This window comes from Podarcis melisellensis, assembly GCF_964234715.1.
Source record: "Podarcis melisellensis genome assembly, chromosome: 1".
Lineage (NCBI taxonomy): Eukaryota > Metazoa > Chordata > Lepidosauria > Squamata > Lacertidae > Podarcis > Podarcis melisellensis.
The window spans coordinates 117,083,457-117,108,891 of NC_138528.1; the positions used below are offsets into that span (position 1 = coordinate 117,083,457).

Consider the following 25,435-nt stretch of genomic DNA (forward strand, 5'->3'; position numbering starts at 1 on the left):
AGACCTCAAACTGTAATGTAGTTACTTAATAAAATATTTAATTAAGTATTCTTTGTATAAGCATGAATCCTTAAATACAAAACTACAAACAGGATAAATTAAATTTATATCTGTCTTATTTTTTAAAGAATATACATACTCCAAAAATTGCAGCAGGCACATTGTATACAGACAAAATAACAACTGGGCAAGAAATGGATCTTCAAGGAAATCCACTGATCACTGTACTGTACCTCAGTATTTGAATTTTAGCAGTTTGCTAAGTAAACTCATCAAAGGGATGTTTGCCACCAAACTACTAGAATCTGGAAGCCTACCAAGTTATGCTCTTTACTCTTTGTGTATGCTTTCAAAAACTGGAAGGAAAAGCAATTTATCTAAATTTTTTTTCCACATATTAAGCAAAACATTTTAACACAATCACCTTTCACGATAGGGTAAAAGGGTCAACACAATACTGTTTATCAATATACAGTATGCCACTTTTCAAACCTTTCATTTCAGACACACCATTCTAATGCTAATAAAATGTCATAGGAAGATGGACCACAAACTCCTGGGTAATATCCTCAGAGGTATTACAAAGAGGTACAAAACATGGTGTCTCAGTCACAGGAACTTTCATTGAGATGCATCAAAATCGGATTGATACATTCTCCTTTCCAACATTATCATACACAGGACACTCGTTTTAGCAAAACTGACTTCTGTTTTAAGGCTGCAATCCTATGCACACATACACGGAAGTAAATCCTATTGAAATTAGCGAGAATTACTTCCAAGCAAACATGGAAGGCTGCATTAATACGAAGCACCTTTTTGCCTGTTACGAGAAGTATAGGTATCATTCCATCATCTCTTTTAATTTCCTCACAGGGCATATGCAATTAAAGCAGACACTGCATGGGCACGTGAAGTCAGACAACACAAAACCTTCAAGTGTTGCTCACATTTATTCCTTGTTAATGCTGCCTACAAATGGTATCAGCTTTCACTTTGTGATTAGTGGCTGATGCTGAATTATGCTGGCTGTTTGCTAAATAATGTAAAAGAGCCACGTTGGGATGAGATGCGGGGGGATGAGATGTGTGTGCGACAAAATTAGCTCCCGTTTCTAGGCTGATTTTGTGGCTAAGGGAAGCAACTCTCCCTTAAGAAAGAGATTCAGAAGGTTATACAGAAATGGCTTGCTACATACAGTGTGGAAGTTCTATGTTTCTTGCAAATAGCAACTGAATCATAATGATTGCAAGGGGTGAGGGATGTTCACAAGATGAGAAGTCAAAGCCACATCCCACATGATATTAACAACCTTTTAAAAGTTAGCTCATAGGGATACCTATCATATCATCTTAAATGGATAGCTGTTGCTGAACGTAGCACTGAGGCCAACAGTGCAGTGTTAGCTATAGCTCTGGCTGCATTTCTCCTCTCCATCAGATAATTTAGAGGGAAACAGTTTCTATATCTCATAAAACATACCCTGCCGACAGCTTATCTCATGTAACATAGCTATTACATGGCAACTACATTTAACAATGACTTCCAGTGCAATCCTATACATGTCTACTCAGAAGTAAGCCCTCTAGAGTTCAACGGGACTTGCTGGTAAGTGTCTACAGAACTGCAACCTTCGGAACCTGCTGCTTCTTTTAAGAATTTCCCTCCTTTCTCAGGAACCTCACCCCACCGAGTTTGCACAAGGGAAGACAATGAATCAAAGTAGCATAAACAAAGTGTTATTTCCCCCCCTAACATTCATAAAGAAACGATTCTGCTGTGAAAAGATTCAGAGAGCACCACCCATTGGCAGTATTAATTAGTTCTATCCTTTTGTAAGTACTTCTAAGTAGGCCAGGATCTCAAATCCAGATGACCAGACGACAACCGAAGCCTCCACGGGAACAAGATTCTGAGACAACTGAGAAATCAAGCTTTCCAACATATACCCTTGTCTTGGCATAACAACATCGCTTTTCTTCAAACACATTACTGGGCACAGGTCATTCCCACCGTCGCCTATATATATAACTTGTGAGTATTTCACCTTGGGCTTTAAATGTTCTAAGAATTCTTCCAAGACTTTTCTCTTGCAGAGGTTAATAGGACACTTTGCACAATTATGAGCGTGACAATTCTGCACAGTGAGAGAGCCACAGTCATTGAAACTTGCGGGATTTGTAAACACTTCATCAAATACTTGAGATACATCAGCAGCTTTTAAAATCCAATCAATAAATATTGCATTGGAATCCGATATAATTATGCAGTCAAAAAAGTCTTTGTGCTTGCCAATAAAATCTATCAGCTCTTTCATTCCTGTAGTAAAAGGGATTGCTGTCATAGTTCTTTTCATCTCATCTTCTCTTATGCCAATGTCACCCAGGTATCGGAAGACTCTGCCCATATATTCTGTCCAGTATCCTTTGCGATAGGAATTTTTAATTTCATCAGGAAGCTTGGAAGCTGGTGCACATTTCACAATCCAAGTATCACTGTTTTCATCTACAACTGTATGGTCAAAATCAAAAACTAGAAGAACCTTCATTGTTGTTGGATAAATGTAAACCTGGAAATGAGAAAGAATTATTTGCTTAAGTATGCAATTACTGTATTATATTACAGTCTGACCATGATCTTAGAAATGGAATTATGCCAGAAAAAAATATTGTCTCTCATTCAGAAATCAGGTTGTGTGTGGCAGTATTCAAGTGTGCTTTTGAAAGTACTGTATGACAATCTACAGTATCCTATGATATGAAACCCATTTGGAATATGCAATTATTTACCATACTCTATGGGGAATTTTTGACTCTTCAGCTGATGTTGGATTCCAGTTCCTTTCAGCCCCACCCAACAAGGCCAACGGTCAGGGATGACAGGAATGTAGTGTGGTGAATCTCGAGGCCATAGGTTCCCCATTCTTGCCTTATAGGTTTCAGATCAAAGTCTGATAGCAAGCCATAGTTTGGTGCAGTTGAATGAAACAGCAAACTGCAGTTTATTACAAATCAGATTCTCAGGTTTTAAGCTTTGAATCTTTGAGCCAACTTGCTTAGAATCTTGCTTTTCATCCCAGCAGAACCATTACGAAGCACTGTTTGGTTGAACATGAATAATTTGGAGACAGTGCGAGACAAGAACAGATCAAGAAAATAAATATGCATTCACACAATTGCATAAAGTAAGATAATCCACGCTAGACTATGAACCACTTTTGCGTTCTTTAGACACAGGTAGAGGGGTTTCTGTGACAGTGCTCACCTATATGGAGTCAGTCACTTCTTTTTTTGCAATCATTGTGTGCTCAGATGCGCAGCACTTTTATAAAGAGATGAGTAGTGGCACCTCATATATATATATATAGCCAAAGAAAAGTACTGGACACAGGCAATAAACAGGGAAGTGACTTAACCTTACTTCCCATTCCCTGTTTATCAACATAAACTGCATGTAAACATCCTCAGCCCTCCAAACTCCTTGCAATCTCTGCAGCAAATGACAGTTGCATTTAGGGATAAACACTCTGCTGCGAGGGCAAACAGTTGACAGACCTCTGGCATGTACAGTACAGTTCTTCATTCAGCTGGCAGCCCTGCTCTTCCTAAGCAGCGGGCAGTTTGGGTCAGTGCTCAACATTAGAACACTATTTACCTTGTCCTGAGGGGAAGGAAGAAACAACAGGAGACAGAAACAGTCTGGTAAGCTGCTCCACTATTCAGCTCCCTCCCAGCAGTTCCCAAGCAAGCTGCCGTCTGAAGCTTTCCATCGCTGCCTCCACAGATCTAGTAAGGAAGAGAGGCAAGAAGAGCCAAGGAAATTCAGGTGAGAGCATACATGTGTATATTTAAGCCTATGAAGGCAGTTACTGCTTTCTCAGCTCCCCAACAGCTGAGTCGTATTCATAAAATTTACAACATACATTGCCTTGCACACTTTTTGATTATTATTTTTTAAGGGAAGGAGCAGTTCAGTAAGGCTGTGGACAAAGTCCCCCATGTTATTCTTGCAAAGAAGCTGGTAAAGTATGAGCAAGGTGAGGAAACTGTTAGGTGGATTTGTAGCTGGTTGCCTGATGGGAACCGAAAGAGTGCTCACTGATGGTTCCTCATCATCCTGGAAAAAAGTGACAAGTGGGGTGCTGCAGGGTTCTCTCCTGGGCCTGTTGTTGTTCAACATCTTTATAAACAACTTGGATGAAGGTATTGAAAGGATGCTCATAAAAGTTTGCAGATGACACCAAACTGGGAGTGGTAGCCAATGCCGCTGAAGGCAGAATTGGGATTCAAGAGGACCTTAACAGATTGGAGAACTGGGCCAAAACTAACAAAATGAATTTCAACAGGTTCTGCGCTTAGGCAGGAATAATCCACTGCACAAATATTAGATGGAGGACACCTGGCTTGCTGGTTGTGCATGTGAAAAGGATCTAGGGGTTTTAGCAGACCACAAGGTGAACATGAGTCAACAGTGTGATGCAGCAGCAAGAAAAGCGAACGCTATTCTAGGCTGCATCCGCCGAAGTGTATAGTGTTCCAATCAAGGGAAGTCATAGTCCCGCTCTATTCTGCCTTGGTCAGACCATACCTGGAATACGGTGTCCAGTTCTGGGCAACCACAATTTAAGAATGACGTTGACAAGTTGGAACGTGTGCAGAGGAGGGCAACTGAGATGATCGAGGGTCTGGAAACCAAGCCTTGTGAGCAACAGTTGAGGGAGTTGGGTATGTGCAAGTTGGATAAGAAGAGAGGAGATATAGGACAGCCACCTCCAACTAACTCAAGGGCTGTCACATGGAAGAGGGAACGAGTTGGTTTTCTCCTGCTCCAGTACCAATGACTTCAAATTACAAAGAAAGGAAAACTGCTGGTATAGGGTAAAGGCAAAGGTAAAGGGACCCCTGACCATTAGGTCTAGTCGTGACAGACTCTGGGGTTGCAGTACTCATCTCACTTTACTGGCCGAGGGAGCCGGCATACAGCTTCCGAGTCATATGACCAGCATGACTAAGCCGCTTCTGGGGAACCAGAGCAGCACACGGAAACGCCATTTACCTTCCTGCTGGAGCGGTACCTATTTATCTATTTGCACTTTGACGTGCTTTCGAACTGCTAGGTTGGCAGGAGCAGGGACCGAGCAACGGGAGCTCACCCCGTCGCGGGGATTCAAACCGCCAACATTCTGATCGGCAAGTCCTAGGCTCTGTCTATTAACCCACAGCGCCGCCTGCGTCCCTTCGCTGGTATAGGGTGATAGGCAAATTTAATAAGTAAGTAAGTAAATGAAAATAAAAAACATCAGGACATCAAGAAGAACTTTCTGACATCAAGAGCTGTCCTGACAGTGGAACAGACTTTCCTTCCTTGGAGGTTTTTTTAAAGCAGACATTGGATGCTTGGCTGGAGAAGTGGGGTTGGAATGGATGACCCTTCCACCTCTCTATAATAATTGGGCAGACCAGCGCCGAGCGCTTTCATCGCATAATAATAATAATTTATTATTTATACCCCGCCCATCTGGCTGGGTTTCCCCAGCCACTCTGGGCGGCTTCCAAAAAAACACTAAAATACAATAACCTATTAAACATTAAAAGCTTCCCTAAACAGGGCTGCCTTCAGATGTCTTCGAAAAATTTGGTAGTTATTTTTCTCTTTGACATCTGGTGGGAGGGCGTTCCACAGGGCGGGTGCCACTACCGAGAAGGCCCTCTGCCTGGTTCCCTGTAACTTGGCTTCTCACAGTGAGGGAACCGCCAGAAGGCCCTCGGCGCTGGACCTCAGTGTGCGGGCAGAACGATGGGGGTGGAGACGCTCCTTCAGGTATACTGGGCCGAGGCCCTTTAGGGCTTTGCAGGTCAGAACCAACACTTTGAATTGTGCTCGGAAACGTACTGGGAGCCAGTGTAGGTCTTTCAGGACCGGTGTTATATGGTCTCGGCGGCAGCTCCCAGTCCCCAGTCTAGCTGCTGCATTCTGGATTAGTTGTAGTTTCCGGGTCACCTTCAAAGGTAGCCCCACGTAGAGTGCATTGCAGTAGTCCAAGCGGGAGATAACCAGAGCATGCACCACTCTGCAGGCAGGTAGGGTCTCAGCCTGCGTACCAGATGGAGCTGATAAACAGATGCCCTGGACACAGGAGTCCCACATCATCGGAGTCCCGCACACAAGGCAAATATGGGGGAAAGCCTGCGGGGGAGACCCTGCCCGGTCCCTTCTTCCCCACCCCGCCACCCCACATCCACCCAACCCGGGTCGTCTCCCTCCGGCTTCGGACCGCCTGCGGGCCGGATCCCGGCGGAAGAACGGAGGACGAGGCAGAGGGACCGGCTGAGCGGCGGGAGGGGGGGGCGCCGCGCACGCGCACGGAGCAGGAGGAGGAGGGGGGGTAAAGAGCCCCAACGGCAAACAACAACGACAACAACAACCGCTGCCGCCTCAGCAGCAGCAGCAGCAGCAACAGCTGGACTCGCCCGGCCGCACTGACCTGCAACGTCTCCTTCCAAGCCGGGTCACGTGAGCGGCGCGCGGACAACTCTCGCGCCGCCGCCGCCTCAGAATGTCGCGTCACTTCCCTCCCGGCCGCCGCCGCCGCCGCCGTCCCGCCGTTGCCTGGCAACCGCCGCACGCGCGCTAAGGCCCCGAGTCGCGTCGGCGGCGGGTCGCCTCACGCCATGAAGGCCGCCGCCGCCGCCGCCGCCCGCCAGGCCGTCAAGAAGCGCCGAGGGCAGGAGCGCCCAGCCACGCGTGCGTGTGAGGGGAAGGAGGCGCTGCTTGGGGGTCCGAGGAGGAGGGCGGCGTTGGTCCCCCGTTGATGCGCCTGGGCCCGCTGCCAGTTTGAGCCTCCTCATGAGGCTCGGCGCCTTCGCCCTGGCAAAATGCGGGGCGAGTTTTCTCCGTCGTCATTCTATCCTCTCTCTTACTGCTGGGTTGTTGGTCAGACAAAAAGAGATTCGGTGAAATCAGAATCGATGGGTTTTGTCTGCAAGAGGTGGCTGCAACACGGCATACATGGGCAGTGCAGGGTTGAAAACAAATTTTAATTGAAGAAATATTATTATGTATTTTGTGGTTTTGTCTTGGTATTTTTATCATAGCTGTCAACTTTTCGGATTTGAAAATAAGGGATCAGCAGCCTCACTGTTATTTATTTATTATTATGAAATAATTATGAAATAATAAATAACTTTGATCAAGCTAGAAAAACAAAATACTTATATACCTAGGTATTACCGAAATGTATACCTACTGTTTCCCTAAAGGACTTTCGACTTTGTGAGCTCATTTACCAAAGACTCGCCACGCCAGCTTGTCATTCACAACGGTGGCGCTTGTCAGACTCAACGATGGCCCTTGTCATTCTCAACAGCGCTGTGCACACGAAATTAAATCTGGGGGCGCTGGGCGGATTGTTGCACCCTGGCGGCGCATATGCTAAAGACCATAGCTGTCAACTTTCAGATTTGAAAATAAGGGATCAGTAGCCTCACCTGTCCTGGGGACAGTCTACGGGATATCTAACAATCCAGGATAGCAGCGGGGAGCAGCGGGAAACGGCGCTGAAATAAGGCAATTTCCCACAAAAAAAAGGGAAGGTTGGCAGCTATGATTTTTATGCTGTGAACTGCCCCAAGATCTTTGGGGGATGCAAAGCGAATAAATAAATGGGGCTGTCCCTGAAGATGGAGATTTCAGCTTTGCTGCTTGAATTTAAAAGCTGTAGTTTGCAGGAAAATAATACGTGTCATTTGGGTGCTGCCACTAACCCAGGTGGGGCCTTCCCTATCCTCAGAGGAACTGTGGCTTATATTCTAAGCATTTCATTTTTGCCCTGCTTTCCCGCTATCAGCATTTTCATTTATGCGGCCTTAACTGTGATAAGTTTAAGGTGGGATGTCTGGGAAAATCTTAAATAGCTTATTTCCCTAACAGTCTCCTAGCGTCTCATAACAGAATCCTAGATAGGGACCTTTTGCCACTTCTGTTTTCAGATCATAACTTCCTTCACATAGCCAATGGCCTCTGGGAAATGTCCTCAATGTTGTGGTTATTATTCCACTATGAGGAATCCATAAGTTGACTAAGGCTGAAATCTTATATTGCTGGGGTCACCTGTGTGACATAGTGACACCATTGGGGACTTACTTCCTTGGTAGCTGTGAAGCCTCTGAGCACCCACAAACCCCATCATAAGGAGGAGAGGGTAGCTATCTTCGAACCCCCGGTGGGAAAGTAGTAGGAATGATTGAGCTGGAGAAGGGCAAATAAAAGCTACCAGAGAGGGTGGTGCCCATGGCGCCCTCCCAAAATACAAATGTACCCAATGGCCCAAATATTTTGACAAATCCTGTCCATTGTCATTTATCTGGGCATAAGTCCCTCTGAACTCTGAAGTGTTTGCATCTCAGCAGACCTATAAGACTTTAATTCTATGAACATTTACATGGGAGCATTCTCACTGAAACCAGAGAATGAACATGCTTTTAGGGTTGCAGTGTGAAGATGTCTCCATCATACAGCGTGCCCAGGGTTGCTATCTCAACCTGGTATGAAAGCATGATCGTTTTGCCTAGAAGGTGAAAGAGTCGTAATTATTATTATTATTATTATGATTTATTATTTATACCCCACCCATCTGGCTGGGCTTCCCCAGCCACTCTGGGTGGCTTCCAACAAAATATTAAAATACCGTAATGCATCAAATATTAAAAGCTTCCCTAAACAGGGCTGCGTTCAGATGTCTTCTAAAAGTGAACGGCATTTGACAGAATTTTTTTTTTCATATCTAGCAAACGAAGATGATGTTGTGGAGGGAATATTTCTTCCGGTGGGAGTAGATCTCCGCCAAATAACTATACTCCCCAAAAAAGAATGGGAGAGGATTCACGATAGCCTCACCGCCCCAGCAAGAGAAGCAGCCAGGATTCGTGCTGAAAGGAAGGAGCGGAAAGATCTGCACTTAAAGTCTCAAGCACTTGTGAAAAACTGGCATAACACTATTGCGGTAAGTGACACACATACATTTCAGTGCTTGTGGAATGTTTATGACAGTCCTGGTTGTATTTCTATCCTTGTTCTTACTACTGGGTTGGTCAGTCAAAGGTATTTCATAAAATCAGAATATATGTGTTTATCAGCAATAGATTACTGCAACATGATATACATGGGGCTGCCTCTGAAGATGGTTCAGAAATTTCAGCTGGTGCAGAATTCGGCAGCCAGGTTGCTTGAGCATTTAACAACAATCCTGGCCCGACTGTACTGGTTGCCAATCAGTTTCCTGGCCCTATTCAAATTGCTGTAAAGCCTTAAATGGTTTAGGACCACAATGCCTCAAGGGGCACCTCTCTCCATATGAACCTACCTGGACCCTGAGATCATCTTCTGGTGCCCTTCTTCCTATTGTGCGAATAGATATCGATCTGGCCCTTGATCGATAGAGCCGCGACTTCAGACAGCTTTACGATCCCAATCAATCACTTACAGCGGTCCGGCACGCTTCCTCCCAAGCTGCGCAATAACTCCTGCTGTCTCTTCTCAGTCACGGCTTTTAGCAGAGTAGAACACAGCGTGTAAAGCAGTCTTGCTCCTTGTAAGCACACATAGACAGATTCGTCTATTTACAGCTCTTTATTAAAACATTACAGCATCAAAGTCCGTCACTGCTGGCAGCCATTGCTGCAAAACATGTCTCCCTCTCAGATACACAGAGGGAACATCCTTCTCCCCTCAGAGTCTCAGGGGGAACTGAAACTATACAGGGAATAGTCCCTCCCAGCTTCTAAAGCTTCTGTCTCCGCCCAGCTTCTGTAAGCTGACGTCAGCAGGTGACACACACCAGGGAATTTAACCAGTTAAGTTCTGAACTATAACACCCCCCCTTGTGTCCCTGCGTGATACCTGTGCAACATCTTCAGTAACACCTTGTGAGATCAATCCCTTCCCCAATGCCTTGCGCCCTCCCTTGGCAAACCTGTTTGGCATTTGTGGAACCACCTCACAACTCTCAGAATCGCACTGTGCGAAACTTACCCACGCACCTGTGGCCTGGTACCTCTCTGGTGGGATACCTTTAGTTGTGCGACTGGACCTCCTAGGCACAAACTCAGGTGTTCCCTCTGACTCACTTTGATCAGCAGGTGTGTCCTCTGCATCATGGGATTCACCCTCTGACTTAAAGCGTCTTCGAATCCTCTCCATCACACTCACAGGAGAACTAGGCGCACTCTTGGGCTGTCTCTTAACAACTTGTGGAGATGCCCTATCCTGCTCCTGACCCTGGTCGGTGACCTGGTCGTCATCAGCAGCCTCAGCCCCTTCTTCCTCTGCCTCATCAGAACTGTCTTCTGGATCAGAGAGACATTCTGAGAGAACATCACGCCTGACAGGAGTCTTTGACTTTACAACCTCCTCTAAGAACTCAGCGTGTTTACTGATCAGCACCTTACTCTGATCACCTGACGGGTAAGCAAACCGCCATGCACGGGCTTCTGGCTCATACCCACAGAAGATCATTTTCTGGACTTTGGCTCCATCTGGCCCTTGCAAAGCTTTAGGCAAAGAGACAAGCGCAGGAGTCCCAAACGTCCGCAGAAAGTGAACCTGGGGTTTTCGGCCATTTAACAAAGAGAACGGTGTGTCACCTACCAGTGAGTTGTAGACACGATTCCAGGTAAATGACACAGCCCTAGCAGCCTCCAACCAAAACTCAGGAGGTAACCTGGCTTCTTTCAGCATCACCTGTGCAGCCTTAACCAGAGCTCCACTTCTCAGCTCTGCCACCCCCCCTAGCTGGGGTGAAATAACTGTGTGTCATATCCCTTTCTTCTGAAAGAACTTCTGCAAAGCAGAACCAGTGTACTTAGCATTTCTGTCACTGATGATAGCTTGAACCCTGGTGGAAAACCTCTGTTCCACCCCCTCAATCCAGCTCTTGATCAGCTGTGCTGCATCCTCCCTGGATTTGAGACCGTGAGTCCAGGAATTCTGCGAGAAATCATCCAGAAAAGTTAGCAGAAATCTGGCCCCCCCTAGACTTGGTTCCTTGACAGGACCGGACAAATCTATGTGTACCAGCTCAAAAGGTTTGGTGGCTACACGTTCCACCTTTGGGTAACTGCACCCTCTCACCTTTGCCTGCTTGCAAGTGGCACAATTAATGGCACTTTGACAATTTCTAATCTTACAACCTGTAACAACCTCAGGTAACGCCTGCAAATCCTCTAAAGGATTGTGAATCGTTCTCTGATGCCATACGCATGCACATGTAACATTATGAGCGGGAATTGTAGCACGCTGGTTGGGAACTGTAGCACGCAACGCTTGTGCTTTCTCAACCTTCCCCTCACCTCCAAGAGACGTTTTAAGAATGAAAAGATCATTCTGTCCCTTCCGCACTTTGGCCAGTAACCTCCCCTCTCTGGAGATTGTGCAGACATCATTTTCAAAACAAACCTTGAACCCCTTACTTAACAAATAAGGCACAGATAACAAACAATGATGAACCTCTGGAACAATACAAAAATCCACCGTCTCCTGTAAAACAGAAAGATAGGCATTAGTACACTTGGAAACTCTAGTTTTCTGTCCATTCGCGAACTTAATAGTCTGTCCCTTCGGAACTGCCGTGCAATTCCACCTCTCGACTGCAGGGGTCTCTGGAACCGTGTTGCGGTTAGCTGCAGAGTCAATAACAAAGGCCATCTCGGAGTTTTCCACTCGGCCGTCTTCAAACACTGCCATACTCGCAGAAACTTGATAAGACTCTTCTCCCTGCTGTTTACCACGGCCACCTGGCTCAGTTCCACGCCTGCCTGTCTTCCCAGGCCTGTTGCCATGGAAACCCGCCTGATTCCCATGGGAAAAAACTTTGCAAACATCCTGCATCGGCTCTCTGCTCCGGTGGGGGCAACTGCCACGCCGACGTTGAACTCCAGTGGAAAAACACTGCCCGGGGCTCCTCCCAGCTGGCCTGGCCTTCCTTCTTCTGGAACGGCGCCTCCCACCAGCCTGGCCCCCCCTGAAGCTGCTCTCTGCTTCAGCACAAAGGGAAAGTCCTTTAAACTTGCCTTTGGAACTCTTCGCCCCCCCCCGATCTGCTCACTAGCGCTCCTAGAGGCTAAGACATCGGGAACAGGGCCTGCCAGTCCAGCCTCTCCAGGACTCAGTCCATCACACAGACGTGTAGAAGCATTACAACAGCTCCCCAACACTGTCCCAACCCCCATTGGGCTTTCTGGGCATCCTTCAGCCTCTCCAGGGCTTCCTCCAGGGCTCTGGCCTTTCGCTGACGCCTCACACAAGCCCTTCAGCAAATTCCAGGCAGCCCACGCTGTCGTTACGCCCTCCAAATGAGGCCTCAGTGATGCATGAACGCATGCTTTGAGCATCTCTAGCTCTTGATGCAGCCTCTGGCTATCTTCAGCCAACACAGCCCCACAGCTTGCTTCACCTGCTCCAGCTGCTGGCCAGCCAAGGGGTGATTTTGGCTCCCATTGGTTTGCTTCCCAGAGCCCTTCAACCAAGAACAACCCCCTTATTTTTCTGGACCACGTTGCCCAACTCTTTAGAGTTAGAGGCTCCAACGGTATATCCTGGCTTTTGGCCATCTTCTCCCGTTCTCCCGTTCTCCCAAGGGGCCCCTCAAGCTGTACTTACTCCGTACCAGCTGCTTGGCTCTCCCTTCCGTGGAGAAACGTTATCGGCTGCGTCCCAGCCTCCAGCTCTTAGCTGCTTTTTAGCTCCAGCTCTCTGTGTCAGAAGCTCTCATTGCCTCTCGGAAGCAGGCAATTAATCATTCTTGCTCTCCGGCATCCAGTCAGCTCCCGTTGGCCTCCGACGGCCCCTCAGCCTCAGAACGCTAACTTCAAAGCATTCCTGAGGCTCACAGCGTCTGCTTTACGAGCGTTGGCTGATCTTCCATAACCTGTGCGAATAGATATCGATCTGGCCCTTGATCGATAGAGCCGCGACTTCAGACAGCTTTACGATCCCAATCAATCACTTACAGCGGTCCGGCACGCTTCCTCCCAAGCTGCGCAATAACTCCTGCTGTCTCTTCTCAGTCACGGCTTTTAGCAGAGTAGAACACAGCGTGTAAAGCAGTCTTGCTCCTTGTAAGCACACATAGACAGATTCGTCTATTTACAGCTCTTTATTAAAACATTACAGCATCAAAGTCCGTCACTGCTGGCAGCCATTGCTGCAAAACATGTCTCCCTCTCAGATACACAGAGGGAACATCCTTCTCCCCTCAGAGTCTCAGGGAGAACTGAAACTATACAGGGAATAGTCCCTCCCAGCTTCTAAAGCTTCTGTCTCCGCCCAGCTTCTGTAAGCTGACGTCAGCAGGTGACACACACCAGGGAATTTAACCAGTTAAGTTCTGAACTATAACACCTATGCCTTCTCCATGAAAGGTCTGAAGGGTGGCAACACAATAATGTTCCTTTTCTGCAGTGGTTCCCTGTTGGTGGAATGCTCTCCCCAGAGTGCTTTGCCTTGCACCTTCATTATTTATCTTTAGGTGCCAGCCAAAAATGTTTCTTTATAACCAGGCCTTTGACTGATTAAATATCCTATGGCCTTTTAAATATGTTAGTTGCCGGGGGGGGGTGTTGGTTTGATTTTGTTTTTTATTTAGGTATCTTGTGTTCTCATTTTGTATTTTTATGTTGTAAACCTCCATGTGATCTTCAGATGATTTAATAAATAATAATGATGATAATGATAATTTTATAGTGTGAGCTGGGAAGTCCTGGGTTCAGAACTTGCCTCAACCATTAATTTTTCAGGTCAACTCATATTGCAATAGATAAAAAATAACACTGATTTACTATGCATACTGTTGAGCACTATTTACATGTGTAGGCCCCACTCCTCAGTCAGGAAAGCTCCCAAAGGAGCTTACAAATTGATAAAAATAACACAGCCTCTGCCCTCAGGTTTACAGACTAAAAAAAATAGGAAAATGGGATATGGCAAGGATCAAAGAAAAGACACCCAAGCACCACAATCTTAAAGGTACAAGGTTTTTTAAATCAACAGATTGGATGGAAATGGGCTGATCATTGTTTGTTTGTTTGTTGGTGGCTCCTGAGAAATAGCCTGGCAACCCAACCTACCTGGAAGTGACTGCAATGCAGCCAGAAGTTGTTGACCTTACTGGGTGAGGCCTTCATCTCCTGGGGCCTAAATGAAATCTGCCAACATTTTGTGGCATCATAGCAGGTAGGCTCATGGCTCATAGACGCCCAATACTGTCATCCTCAGATCAGATGGTCCTGCTCCTTCTCGCAGGACAAGCCTCTGTGAAGGTGAGAGGAGGAGTCAGCCCAGCCAGCGAAAACAGCAGTGGCTGGTGATGGCAGATCCTTGCTCTCTGCTGCTCATTCTGCTGAGTATTAGTGTTATTGATGCTAGTTTAAACAACAACATTCTGATCCTCAACATTGACATTGTATCTGCAACATTGGGTGCCTTGCATGGTGTCATAATGTGCAGCATGCGTATGCCAGAGCAGTGGGTTATACAAAAAAAAAGTTTGTAGTTAGTAGTTTATAAATGAACAAATGCCTGTTTACTACTCTAGACCAAATGTCTTAGTTGAGTACTTTATTACAATGCATCATGCAAGGAAGTTGGGTGCATAGGGTTATGGGGAGGGGTAGCACCTCTGGCCACATGACCCGGAAGCTGTACGCCGGCTCCCTCAGCCAGTAAAGTGAGATGAGCGTCGCAACCCCAGAGTTGGTCACGACTGGACCTAATGCTCAGGGGTCCCCTTTACCCTTTACCCTAGTACCTCTGGTGGGGTACGTGCCATACTCCTTCTGGGGTAGTTTATCCACCTTTGGTCCCCACCCTGTCCTCAGCTCTCATCTGTGACAGCAGCAACTCCCTGGGAGCAGCTTCAGCTGGCTGGATAAACCAGGTGTGGGTAGCTGATGGGTCTCAAAGCCTAGGTGAGTTAGGGTTTGCAAAGACAGGCTCTGGCGGATTGAATGGATAAGACTAATAGTGGGTCCAGTTGTCAAGAAGGCAGTTTCTATATGTGCTATAGAGGGACGTGAGGACAGATGGGGCTTGTTAACCTGGGAAGGTAGCCTATCTAGGAGAAGGAAAAAATGGATCCTAAACCTCTACTGCCTTGTGGGATATCTTCAGGAGAAGAAAAGGCTAAGAAGTAAACCCCACAGTCCCTAAGACGGTTGGCGCCTTGTATGATTCTTTTTGGCAACTCCTGCAGCCAAGCTGGTGCCAATCATATCACTCTGCTTTTCTTTGGACCAAATCAGCTCGGCTGAGAGGGGGGTGGGGTGGATCTTGTTCTCTGGGCAGCACAGGTCCTCTATACACACTGCCCAGGCTTGTGCCCCGATGAGGTCACTTTGGTGCTGCTAACACATCAGTTTGACTTCATTCCCAGAGGTGTACTTCATTTTTTCTCGAGACAGACAGATTGCAACAATATTGAATGAATGAATGAATGAATAAAATATTGCATTGCAGGGTATGGCACAAGCGAAACTGAAAGCCAAGAAAGAGCGTCAGGAGAGGGATGAGGAAGAAAAAAGAAAGGTTGACCTGGAAGAAGCAAAGTATGAAGCACAGAAGCGAAAAGAGGCGGTGGCGAAATCCAAACTCTATCAGTACTATCAGAATGAGAGAGTGAAAGACTTCCATGTAACATTTATTATTATTATTATTTCACTTTAACGTGGGCGATATGTTCAACATAGAAGCTGTATTAAATGAGGGAAATAAGCACAATCAAAATGGCTGTTAATAAGCTTTTCTTGGGGGTCAGAAGAAGCCAAGAGTATCTGGGAAAACATTGTCTAATACAATAAGCAATGGGGGGAGGGGCTAGCATTCTCATCAGTAAAAAACTGCTATCAGGTAGCCCTCTTAACAAATTTGAAAAACTGGTTTCATTGACACAGATCATTAATATTGGAAGAAGGTAATAGCTCTGTGTGAGGCCATGAGAACCAGCTTATGCCTTTCTTTGCAAAGCAGGCCAGTCACATCCAAACTGTCTAGGAATGGCTGCCACCCCTCACCTCACCTTAATGTGTATAGGCCCCAGACAGGAGCAGATTCCGAGGCTATTGAAGAAACACTGGTACAGGGACTCTGAGATAGCATCCTGTTTACTTGACCTTCCTCAGTTGAAAGAAACTTGCTTTCCTCCGTTAACTTGTTTGATGAAGCAAGCAGAGCCAGCACCCAGCTCTCTGCCTCGACCCAGAGATCAGAGCAACCTGCTTTCCCATGTCGGCTCCAATCCCTATACCTTTGTGGCATGAACCAAGTGACCCCCCCCCCTCCAACCTTGTGAGTTGGCAAACTTCTCTAATTATATAACATTTAAACTTATATCTCAGTAGTATAAAGGTAAAGGACCCCTGGCCGTTAGGTCCAGTCATGGATGATTCTGGGGTTGCGGCACTCATCTTGCCTTACTGGTCAAGGGAGCCAGGGTACAGCTTCCGGGTCATGTGGCCAGCATGACTAAGCCACTTCTGGCGAACCAGAGCAGTGCACGGAAACGCTGTTTACCTTCCTGCCAGAGCGGTACCTATTTATCTACTTGCACTTTGACGTGCTTTCGAACTGCTAGGTTGGCAGGAGCAGGGACCGAGCAATGGGAGCTCACCCCATCGCAGGGATTCAAACCACTGACCTTCTGATCAGCAAGCGCTAGGCTCAGTGGTTTAGACAGATCGCCACCCACGTCCCTATATCTCAATAGTACTTTACACTATTAAGATTGAACCATATATCTGGGACAACAAGCAATATATGCTGGTTATGTAAAGCAACAAATTCAGATATGTATCATATTTTTTGGACTTGTCCCAAAATGAAGATTCTTTGGATTGACGTATGTAAAAGAAACTGATGTTATAGCAGGGTATACATTTCTAATGAACCCACATACCCAATATTGTTTGGGTATGTGAAGGATCGTGTTTTAACAGACAATAGAGAAATGGTCATAAATTTATTGACTGTTGCTTCCTAAGTGGAAAGAAGAAAAAACGCTTACCAGCAGAGAACTGGGTAATCAAAATATGAGATGTTGTAAATATGATAAGATCGACAAACATGGTCAGAGTTAGAAAAGGAAGACAACCCCATGATCATTTTATAGAGTAATTTATTTATAATATATTGGAATAACAAAGCACAAGACAATATAAACCCACACATGTTATTAAGTATAATGTAACTTAACTTTTAGAGTTCTCTCTCTTAACACATTAGAAATTGTCAACTACTGTTGTTAAGGGGAAACATCATTTGTATAATACTTACATCACTGGTGCATCGTTTATTGCTTTAAAATATTGTTTGTTGTTTAAATAGAACAATAAAAAGAATGCCTATCAAACGTTGCAATTTTATCTTGCAGAGAGCCCTCTTACTTACCGAATGCTTAAAAGAAAGAGATGCTCAGATTGAATTTAAAAAGGTAAAAGAAAATCTGTACCGCTGCAGAGATGAAGAAGTAGAACGTGAACGTCAAAAAGCCGTACAAAAAGAGGAGGAAAAGATTAGAGAGAACCGTAGGAAGAGAGTGCAACTCAGCAAGGATCAAATGGAACAGTAAATATAATTAACAAGAGGTCTTTTTTTTAAGCCCACAGAATAAAATAAATGTGTCATTTGTGGCACATTTGCCCCATAAAGCAACAACATAGAAGCTGATCTGTTTTAACATTTGCTGGGGGATGGGGCAGGAAACCAAAACATACCATATTGGACCATGTTCTGAATTAGCAGCTGTAACTCCTTACTCCCTCTCACTGCTGGAAGGAAGTTGTACTCCAAGTACTATTTGCCCTGGGACTCTGAAAGTGAGGGGAAGGCCTCTGCTGCTAGTCAACAGAATAAGGTCCTTTGCAGGGATGTTGCATCTCTTCTCTTTTAGGAAGAATACAAGTGGCGACTTGAAGGCCAGTCAGGCCTCAACCATTGGCCAGACAGTGATGATGATGATGATTTATTATTTATATCCTGCCCATCTGGCTGGGTTTCCCCAGCCGCTCTGGGCGGCTCCCAACAGATTAAAAACATAATGAAACATCAAATATTAAAAACCTCCCTAAACGGGGCTGCCTTCAGATATCTTCTAAAAGTCTGATAGTTGTTTATTTCCTTGACATCTGATAGGAGGCCGTTCCACAGGGTGGGCGCCAGCACCGAGAAGGCCCTCTGCCTGGTTCCTTCCTCCCCCACTCCTTAAATTAAAGAACACTTGGCTCCAACTGCCATTTGATCTGAGAGTTCAGAATTAAATGGCTAAGGACCACAAAACCTCAAGGACCGCCTCTTTCCACTAGAACCTACCGGACCCTGAGATCATCTTCTGAGGCCCTTCTTCATGTGCCTTCTCGAGGGGTCTGGAGGGTGGCAACACAAGAACAGGGTCTTCTCTGCAGTGGCTCCCCGTCTGTGGAATGCTCTCCCCAGGGAAGTTCGCCTGGCACCTTCATACCTTTAGGCACCAGGCAAAAACGTTCCTTTTTAACCAGGCCTTTGGTTGATCAAATTTGCATCCTATGCCCTTTTAAAACGTTTTTGTTGTTGTTGTTGTTGTTGTGGGGAGGGGGGCTATTGGGTTGTTTTTATTTTTATTAGGTATCTTGTGGTTTTATATCTTGATTTTATTCTGTGAACCGCCCTGAGACCCCCGGGTGTAGGGCAGTATAGAAATTCAATAAATAATAATATTGGGAGAATGTATATGGCTCATAACATTGCATAGTACTGTCACCTTAGCATTTCGGGAGACCTGTGTATAGGGCGGTATATAAATTCAATAAATAATGATATAATAATAATAATTTAGAGGAAGGCTACCCTAGCCCCTACTTGTCAGCCAGAGGAGCAAGGGCACCAGTAGGATTTTTAATTTTCTGAACTGTTTTAATGTTTTAAAAATTGTATTGGAGATAATTTGATTGAAAAGTGGGGGTACACCTTTCGAGAGAGAGAAAAAGGAAGTCCTGCAAATAACCACAACCCACCTGTACCAGTCTTCTTGAGCATCCAGAACTTCTGCCAATTGTAGAGGAACTTTAGACCTGGCTCATTGACCAATCTTTTCTATGTTTTAGGATAAAAGAGCATGAACGTCTAGCAGAACTGAGCAGGCTGGAAGACAAAAGGGAAAGGGCAGAGATTCAGGAGCAGGTCTTGCTAAATCAACAGGAAGTGCTGCAGAAAGAGCAGGAGGAGCGTGAAGACAAAATCAGGCGTAGAAAGGAGCATCAGGTATGAAATGGGTGTTAGTAGCCAAATGTATGGAACTTAGGATCTGAAAAAACGCATTTCAGTTTCCACTGGACTTTGGCTAGGTGCTTAACTTGGACAAATTACCAGTCAAATTACTCACAGGCTTGCTTATGACTAACAGAGGGGAAGTTGGTTTCTGGTGCTTAGGCCAAGAGCTTGTGTCATTGCTTTTCAGATATGACTTTGTAGGGGAGCCTTTAGTTCAAAGGTCAGGAGAGAGAGGCTGCCTCCATGCACAATTTTCTTTGGATAGGTGATTGTTAGGGATGTGCTAATTCAACAGCTGTGAGGCTCACACAGATGATGGTGCTCTCTACTATTCCCAATGGCAGATTGGATATTGGCAATACAGTCATACCTTGGAAGTCGAACGGGATCCATTCTGGAAGTCCGTTCAACTTCTGAAACATTCAGAAACCAAAGCGTAGCTTCCGATTGGCTGCTCCTGCAGCCATTCAAAAGCCGCAGAAGCCCCTTTGGATGTTCAGCTTCCAAAAATAGTTTGCAAACCGGAACACTCACTTCTGGGTTTGCGGCATTCGGGAGCCAAAACGTTCAAGAACTAAACTGTTCAAAAACCAAGATACGACTATATTAGTGAAGGTGGTGCAGTCTAAAACTCTGCTATAGTGTCAAACCACCTGTTGACAAAGCTTCCTTCTGGGAAAATCTAAAGGGCATTTCCCATTCATGTTTCATCACCTGTTGATATCTTTGTGGAACCTGCATATGAAACAATGCCAGTAGTCTCCATACTTGACAGAAATGATTTCTCGTTAGGTGCACAAAGGGCAGGGATTTGTAAGCAGTGCAAAAATTGGAGTTCAGTCATATTTTTGCAGTGAGTTGTCTCTATCGGGACCAATATAAGCCACAAGGTGCACTTTTTCAAGGACAGGCTGTCAGGAGCTCCATAACAGCTACACAGCTCCAACACTGGTACCCATGTTTACACGAGATGACATTAATATGCTGTCTTATATTTGCACTGTCACTACCGCTTCTTGCTCCTTTGATGTCGAAAACAGCAACAAATCCCTATAAATCTCCTTCTCCCAACTCTGTACTTTGCATAAATACATAACATTCTTCATGATCTTTTCTCTCATCTTCCATAGCTCGGGCCTAACTGGTGCAAACGCAGTGAAGCCTTATGTAAAGATTCTGCGCCACCCCTCTGCAAACACGCACCCGGAAAGAGTTAAGGATTGGGCAGAAGTGTCATTCCAGCCCCAGTTTTCCCAGTGAAGGCACAGGTCATTGGAGAGCTACTGCTGGTGGTGCTCCCACTGATGGTAGCTGGCCAAGCCCTTAATACAGGGTGTTTGGGGTCTTTTGTCAAGCAGGGCCGGCCAAGGATCAGCAAAAAACAAAAATCCACCTTCTACCCTGACCAGCAGGAGGCAGCAGGGCTTCCTCCAATTCTCCTCCACCCAGTCAACTCTACAGTGTGCTCTGCTCGACACTTATTTTGGTAAACAAAACACGCATTCTGAGTTTTTTCGTGTGTTTTTTTAAAGGCACATGTTGCTGACCAGGTGACACTCAAGGCTATCGAGAAGCAAAAAGAAGAGGAAGAGGATGATAAAGTCCGAGCACATTATAAAGCAAAGCAGGCTATGGCTAAGCTGAGAAAAGCAAAAGAAGATGAAATGCACAGGTAGGCAGAATGTGAGCGGGAAATGGAAACACATTACCCAAATAAAACAAGGTACAGTTTTCTAGCATTACAGTAGAGACCCCATCTTGCACACTGATATTATGAATGGAAAGTAACACTGCTGCTCTTCTTGCATCTGCGCCAGCGTTTCCGCTTGCCTGACAACAATCCCCACTCCTCACCATCATATTCTTCTAGGGGTTCTTCTTGGTCCCAACAGAGCCAATTTCAGGGGAATGGGGGGGGCGGGGGGGGGGTAGTACTGTTGCACTAATGAAGATTCTTAGAAGCCTCTGCTAGCAGGACTTGTTTGTTGAATCCTGCTCTGTGGGACCAAGGGCTCTCGATTCAGTTTTATTCTGCTGCAAACTCTTTTTAAAAATTTTATTTGACTGATAACATTTGCATCCTGCATTTCTTCCGTCGCGGAATCCAAGACAGCATACATGGAGTTGCCAAGCAATCTCCCAACCGTAAGATCACTGATTTGAGATAATGTTTTAAAACTGTTTTTTTAGACTGCCGTGTCTGCTACCCTGGGTGGAAGGGCAGGATAGAAATCAATAAACAAATGTGCCTGCAGACCTGCCTAGGAACCAGTATAAGAGATGAATATTATACAGAGGCATGGATGAGGAATAGGATGTAGCCAGTGGGCCAGATAGTTACCTCGGTGATGTACTGTGGGCCATTCTGACAGGTCTGTCAATCACCCGACGTCACAAGTGACTCCAAGCTACTAGAATTCCTTTGCAGGTGCCGCTTGAACTGCAACCGCAGAGAAATATACTTCTATCACCAGCTTCAATTCAAGCCAGCCCGTCAAAGAGATACTTGCACTTACAGCAAACTATGTTTGGGGCTTGCTGCAAGTGCAAATTCCAGCTAGCTTACGAAGCCCACTTCAGGCAAGCTCCATAGTACATTTGACCCCAGTGGGCTTACTTAAACGCTAGTCAGCTGATTGACGCTGATTTTGGGTAGGCACCAACAGGTAGGGAACACTGGTGCAGATTGATTGATTTACAGGCAACTCCTGATTTGCATTCTGGGTCATCACACACAATGGCAGAGTGCCCATAAGCCCCCCTCCTTTTCTGGCCACATCCGGGTCGCTGTGATGTGCGTGTGCACAGTCGTGCGCTAGTTGGACACGTGTAATTCAGCTGTTGCTTGTGTTTACTTTCCATTCTGCCCTTCCCCTGAGGCTCACAGGGCAGTTTACGAGCGTTAGGTTTGCTGTCAGCACCAATCAGCTGAAGATCGCTGACAGCAAGCCTCCCTCACCGAGGAACAACTGGGAGCGTTTTAAGGCTCCTGGTTGCTCCTTGGCAACCAGCTCGCCACCTGTCTGGCACCAGATGTCACATATGGGTAGAGATACAGAGCATCAGTCCTTCCTCTGTTTGGCGTGGAGGAGTGTGGTTTTATCCAGTTTGGTAGTTTGTCCAATCAAGGCATGCCCCAGGCCTCCCCTCACAGCACGCAGTTGATGAATCTTGGCACTTATGGCTGAACCATTGCAGGTTAATGGAGGAGCACAGAGACAACATTACTAGCCGCCTCCTGGCTCATATGAAAAAGGAGGCTGATGATGAAGATGAGCGTATCGCTAGGGACATTGCAGAGACGGACGCGCAGCTGGAGAGAGAACGCAAAGAGAAAGAAGAAAAGAACAATGCTGAACTGAAATCCATCACAGAGCACAGAATGAATGTGGTAAGAAAAATAAAATTAAGCATGCTTTTCTGTTTCACCATTTCCTATTTAGAAGTTGGGATGGAATCCAGCATTGGGTCAGCAGTTTGCTTGCACAACTGGATTTCACTTTTACCTCTTCCCCCGTGCACCCCATAATAGGTTTCAGAGGATCCCCCAGCCATGCAGAGCAGATTTTGAGGGTATGTGGGAGACCACACGGGAGGGAGAGAAAGGAAAAGATGCATTGATAAAGTAGAAGTTCAGTTTGCAAGTGGACAGTGTTGGATGCAAACTTTCATCTCAAAAAATAGACTTCTTTTACATAGGCGCCATGTTCCTGAGCAGCTTTCATGAAAGCAAATTCCCTTAAAATAGTGGGACTGGCTTACACATAAGAGTATTTAAAAATTGGATGCCCTGAATATCAAAATTGCATATATGTAACTCTTAATGTTAGCAGCAGGTTAGAGAGTCATCAGAGCTTAGGCTTCACTACCACAGGATAAGAACTGGATTGTGTTGTTATAGATTAAAAGGAAAGAAGAGCAAGAAAAACAGGACAGACTAGAGGCTCAAGAAATACTTCGTGGACAAATAGAAGCAGATCGGATTTTCCAAGAACTGGAGAAAGACAAGAAACATAGAAATCATTGTGCAAACTTAAAATTACAAGACTTCCATGTCATGCAGATAGTAAGTATGGGCATTAAGTTTACAAAGTAAACTTCTTTAAAAAGGGCGGAAATGGAATATGACTTGTACATTTCTGTCTAGTGCTTGAGAGGGCAGTCTTGTGTGAGAAAACTGCCCTCTGCATCTGCAAATGGATGAAGTCCCAGAGACAGGCTTCCTTTGTCTCCAGATGACAAATGCCTTAGAGAAAGGAACCTTGCATACTGTCAGAAATCAAAGAAAACAGGGAAGATCATCACTGTAGTGTAATAGTCAGAGGCTTGAATCCTGAATATCATGAGCAGAAAACTCACAGAAGTATTCTTTCTTTCTTTCTTTCTTTCTTTCTTTCTTTCTTTCTTTCTTTCTTTCTTTCTTTCTTTCTCTCTCTCTCTCTCTCTCTCTCTCTCTCTCTCTCTCTCTCTCTCTCTCTCTCTTTCTTTCTTTCTTTCTTTCTTTCTTTCTTTCTTTCTTTCTTTTTCCGTCTCTGTCTCCTTCTGTCTCTCTCTCCCTCCTCTGCACACCAGTCCTCTCTAGAAGGTTATAGGGGGTCCTGCACAGTGTAGGTTTCCGGGGCGCTGCCAGAGGAAGGAGGGGAATTTCCCAAAATCAGATGAGGGGGATATTCCATGTTTTGGAAGTGTAGGTGGTATTTAAAATATTTAAATAGGCAAAAACTGACAGGTTCCCTGCTCCCAGGCGGCAAACAACAGTGGCAATGAATGAAAGAGACCGCGTGAGCGCAGGGAGGGAAGAAAATAGACAAATGCCATTACAGATACTTAAAGCTTAGTTTCAATGGTTTAAACTGGGATTCTCAGAATGCTGAATTTTACATTCGGTAGTTAATGCTGTACTTGTGTCCCACTCACAATGTTTATTAACTTTATAGAACAAGGATTGCACCCACACGATATCATTTATCCTAGCTAGTGCTTCAGTCGTACGCTAATTATTATTATTATTATTATTATTGAGGGAATCAGGACATCTATAACTTTATAGTTTCAGTTTTAATATATTATAAAATTATTGTTGGATATATTTAAGATTTCCCTCCTCCCTTCCAATTCAGGTCGAAAAAAAGTTAAAAGAAGATCGTGAGAAACAAGCGGAGACGGACTATGTCAGACAAAAAGAACGCATTTTATTATTCAAGGAGCAGGAATTCCAGAAGTATGCAAAGAAAATCATTGATGAGCAATCCAAGACAACTCGGAATCTTTACCCTCTTTTGAAAGCACTCAGTGAAGGTGACTCAGGTATAAACAGACCAGTTTTTAGAGAAAATGAACAGCCATGTGAAAAGCAGCCTACTAAGCTGCCATTTATAGGTGACACAGCTCAAGAAATGAAATGGTTAAATGAATATGAATATGGTCACACTAAGGGTCGGCTTGGTTTTTCATGGTAAGGAAAACCCTTCTGAGTGCTACAGTGAAAGTCTAATGCATTTTTAAATAACCCCAAATTGTAGTAGAAAATTAGCAAGTTTAAGATGCCTTAATAAAGGTTGCAACCATCCAAATATATTTACATATAACTTTGAAAATCCATAGCTCTAATGATATGTAGCATTTAGAAGTTCCAAAATAGCCATTCACACCTTTCTATTCAGTTTTATTTCAGGAATTTCTACTCCCTTATTCCTTCAGTTTCTGCCACCTGTACAAACACCAAAAATAACATGCACTTCACAAACAAACCATTTGCTCTACCTCTTCCGTTTAAACCTTTTAGGCTAAAAGCATTAACTAGCCACTTAGTTCTAAACATAGGATTCCTGATCAGGTATTTGCCTCTTGATGGCCAAAATCCCACCCATGGCTATTTTTCTTTCCACAGCCAGCATGCCACTCCCTGATCCCGATCAAGACTGTGGCATTGTGGGGAGGTATATGCCATTTAACCCTCGCTGTGCTCTCAGTCTGGATTGGACTCCCCCTCTCCTGCTTTTTGCACTCGAAGCTAATGGATCTTCCCCTGGCGCCCCCATGCACATAGGAGGCAGTGATCTGGATTGGGACCACGGTGGGAGAGGGGCAAAAAGAATTAGAGCCCACCTACCCTCCATTGCACTGGTTATTTGTGAAAGAGAGA

At 45.2% G+C, this 25,435-nt stretch overlaps 2 protein-coding genes and 1 long non-coding RNA gene across 5 annotated transcripts; 1 reads left to right on the forward strand and 2 right to left on the reverse strand.

Annotated features, from left to right (window-relative positions):
• Window positions 1–16: 16 nt before the first annotated feature.
• On the reverse strand, window positions 17–6,575 carry PHOSPHO2 (phosphatase, orphan 2). Of its 2 annotated transcripts, none has more exons than XM_081903179.1 (3): window positions 6,485–6,575; window positions 3,655–3,785; window positions 17–2,569 (listed from the first exon to the last, which is right to left on the reverse strand). In XM_081903179.1, exon 3 carries the CDS (start codon window positions 2,546–2,548, stop codon window positions 1,826–1,828), a length of 723 nt encoding a protein of 240 aa, XP_081759305.1. In that variant the 5' UTR covers window positions 2,549–2,569; window positions 3,655–3,785; window positions 6,485–6,575; the 3' UTR covers window positions 17–1,825. The 2 variants fall into 2 exon arrangements, with proteins under 2 accessions (XP_081759305.1, XP_081759306.1); XM_081903180.1 differs by lacking the exon at window positions 6,485–6,575 and adding an exon at window positions 5,893–6,191.
• Window positions 6,576–6,627: 52 nt separating this feature from the next.
• On the forward strand, window positions 6,628–24,867 carry CFAP210 (cilia and flagella associated protein 210). 2 transcript variants are annotated; one of them, XM_081903169.1, is made up of 9 exons: window positions 6,628–6,744; window positions 8,787–9,001; window positions 15,508–15,681; window positions 17,417–17,610; window positions 19,125–19,281; window positions 20,823–20,962; window positions 22,489–22,681; window positions 23,192–23,356; window positions 24,411–24,867. In XM_081903169.1, the coding sequence occupies exons 1-9, from the start codon at window positions 6,672–6,674 to the stop codon at window positions 24,747–24,749; spliced, it is 1,650 nt and encodes a 549-aa protein (XP_081759295.1). In that variant the 5' UTR covers window positions 6,628–6,671; the 3' UTR covers window positions 24,750–24,867. The 2 variants fall into 2 exon arrangements, with proteins under 2 accessions (XP_081759295.1, XP_081759294.1); XM_081903168.1 differs by having other exon boundaries at window positions 6,638–6,750.
• LOC309365067 lies at window positions 9,009–15,501 on the reverse strand. The gene is made up of 3 exons (XR_014165916.1): window positions 14,801–15,501; window positions 13,396–14,669; window positions 9,009–9,396 (listed from the first exon to the last, which is right to left on the reverse strand). It is a non-coding gene; the product is annotated as an uncharacterized lncRNA (long non-coding RNA).
• Window positions 24,868–25,435: the final 568 nt, after the last annotated feature.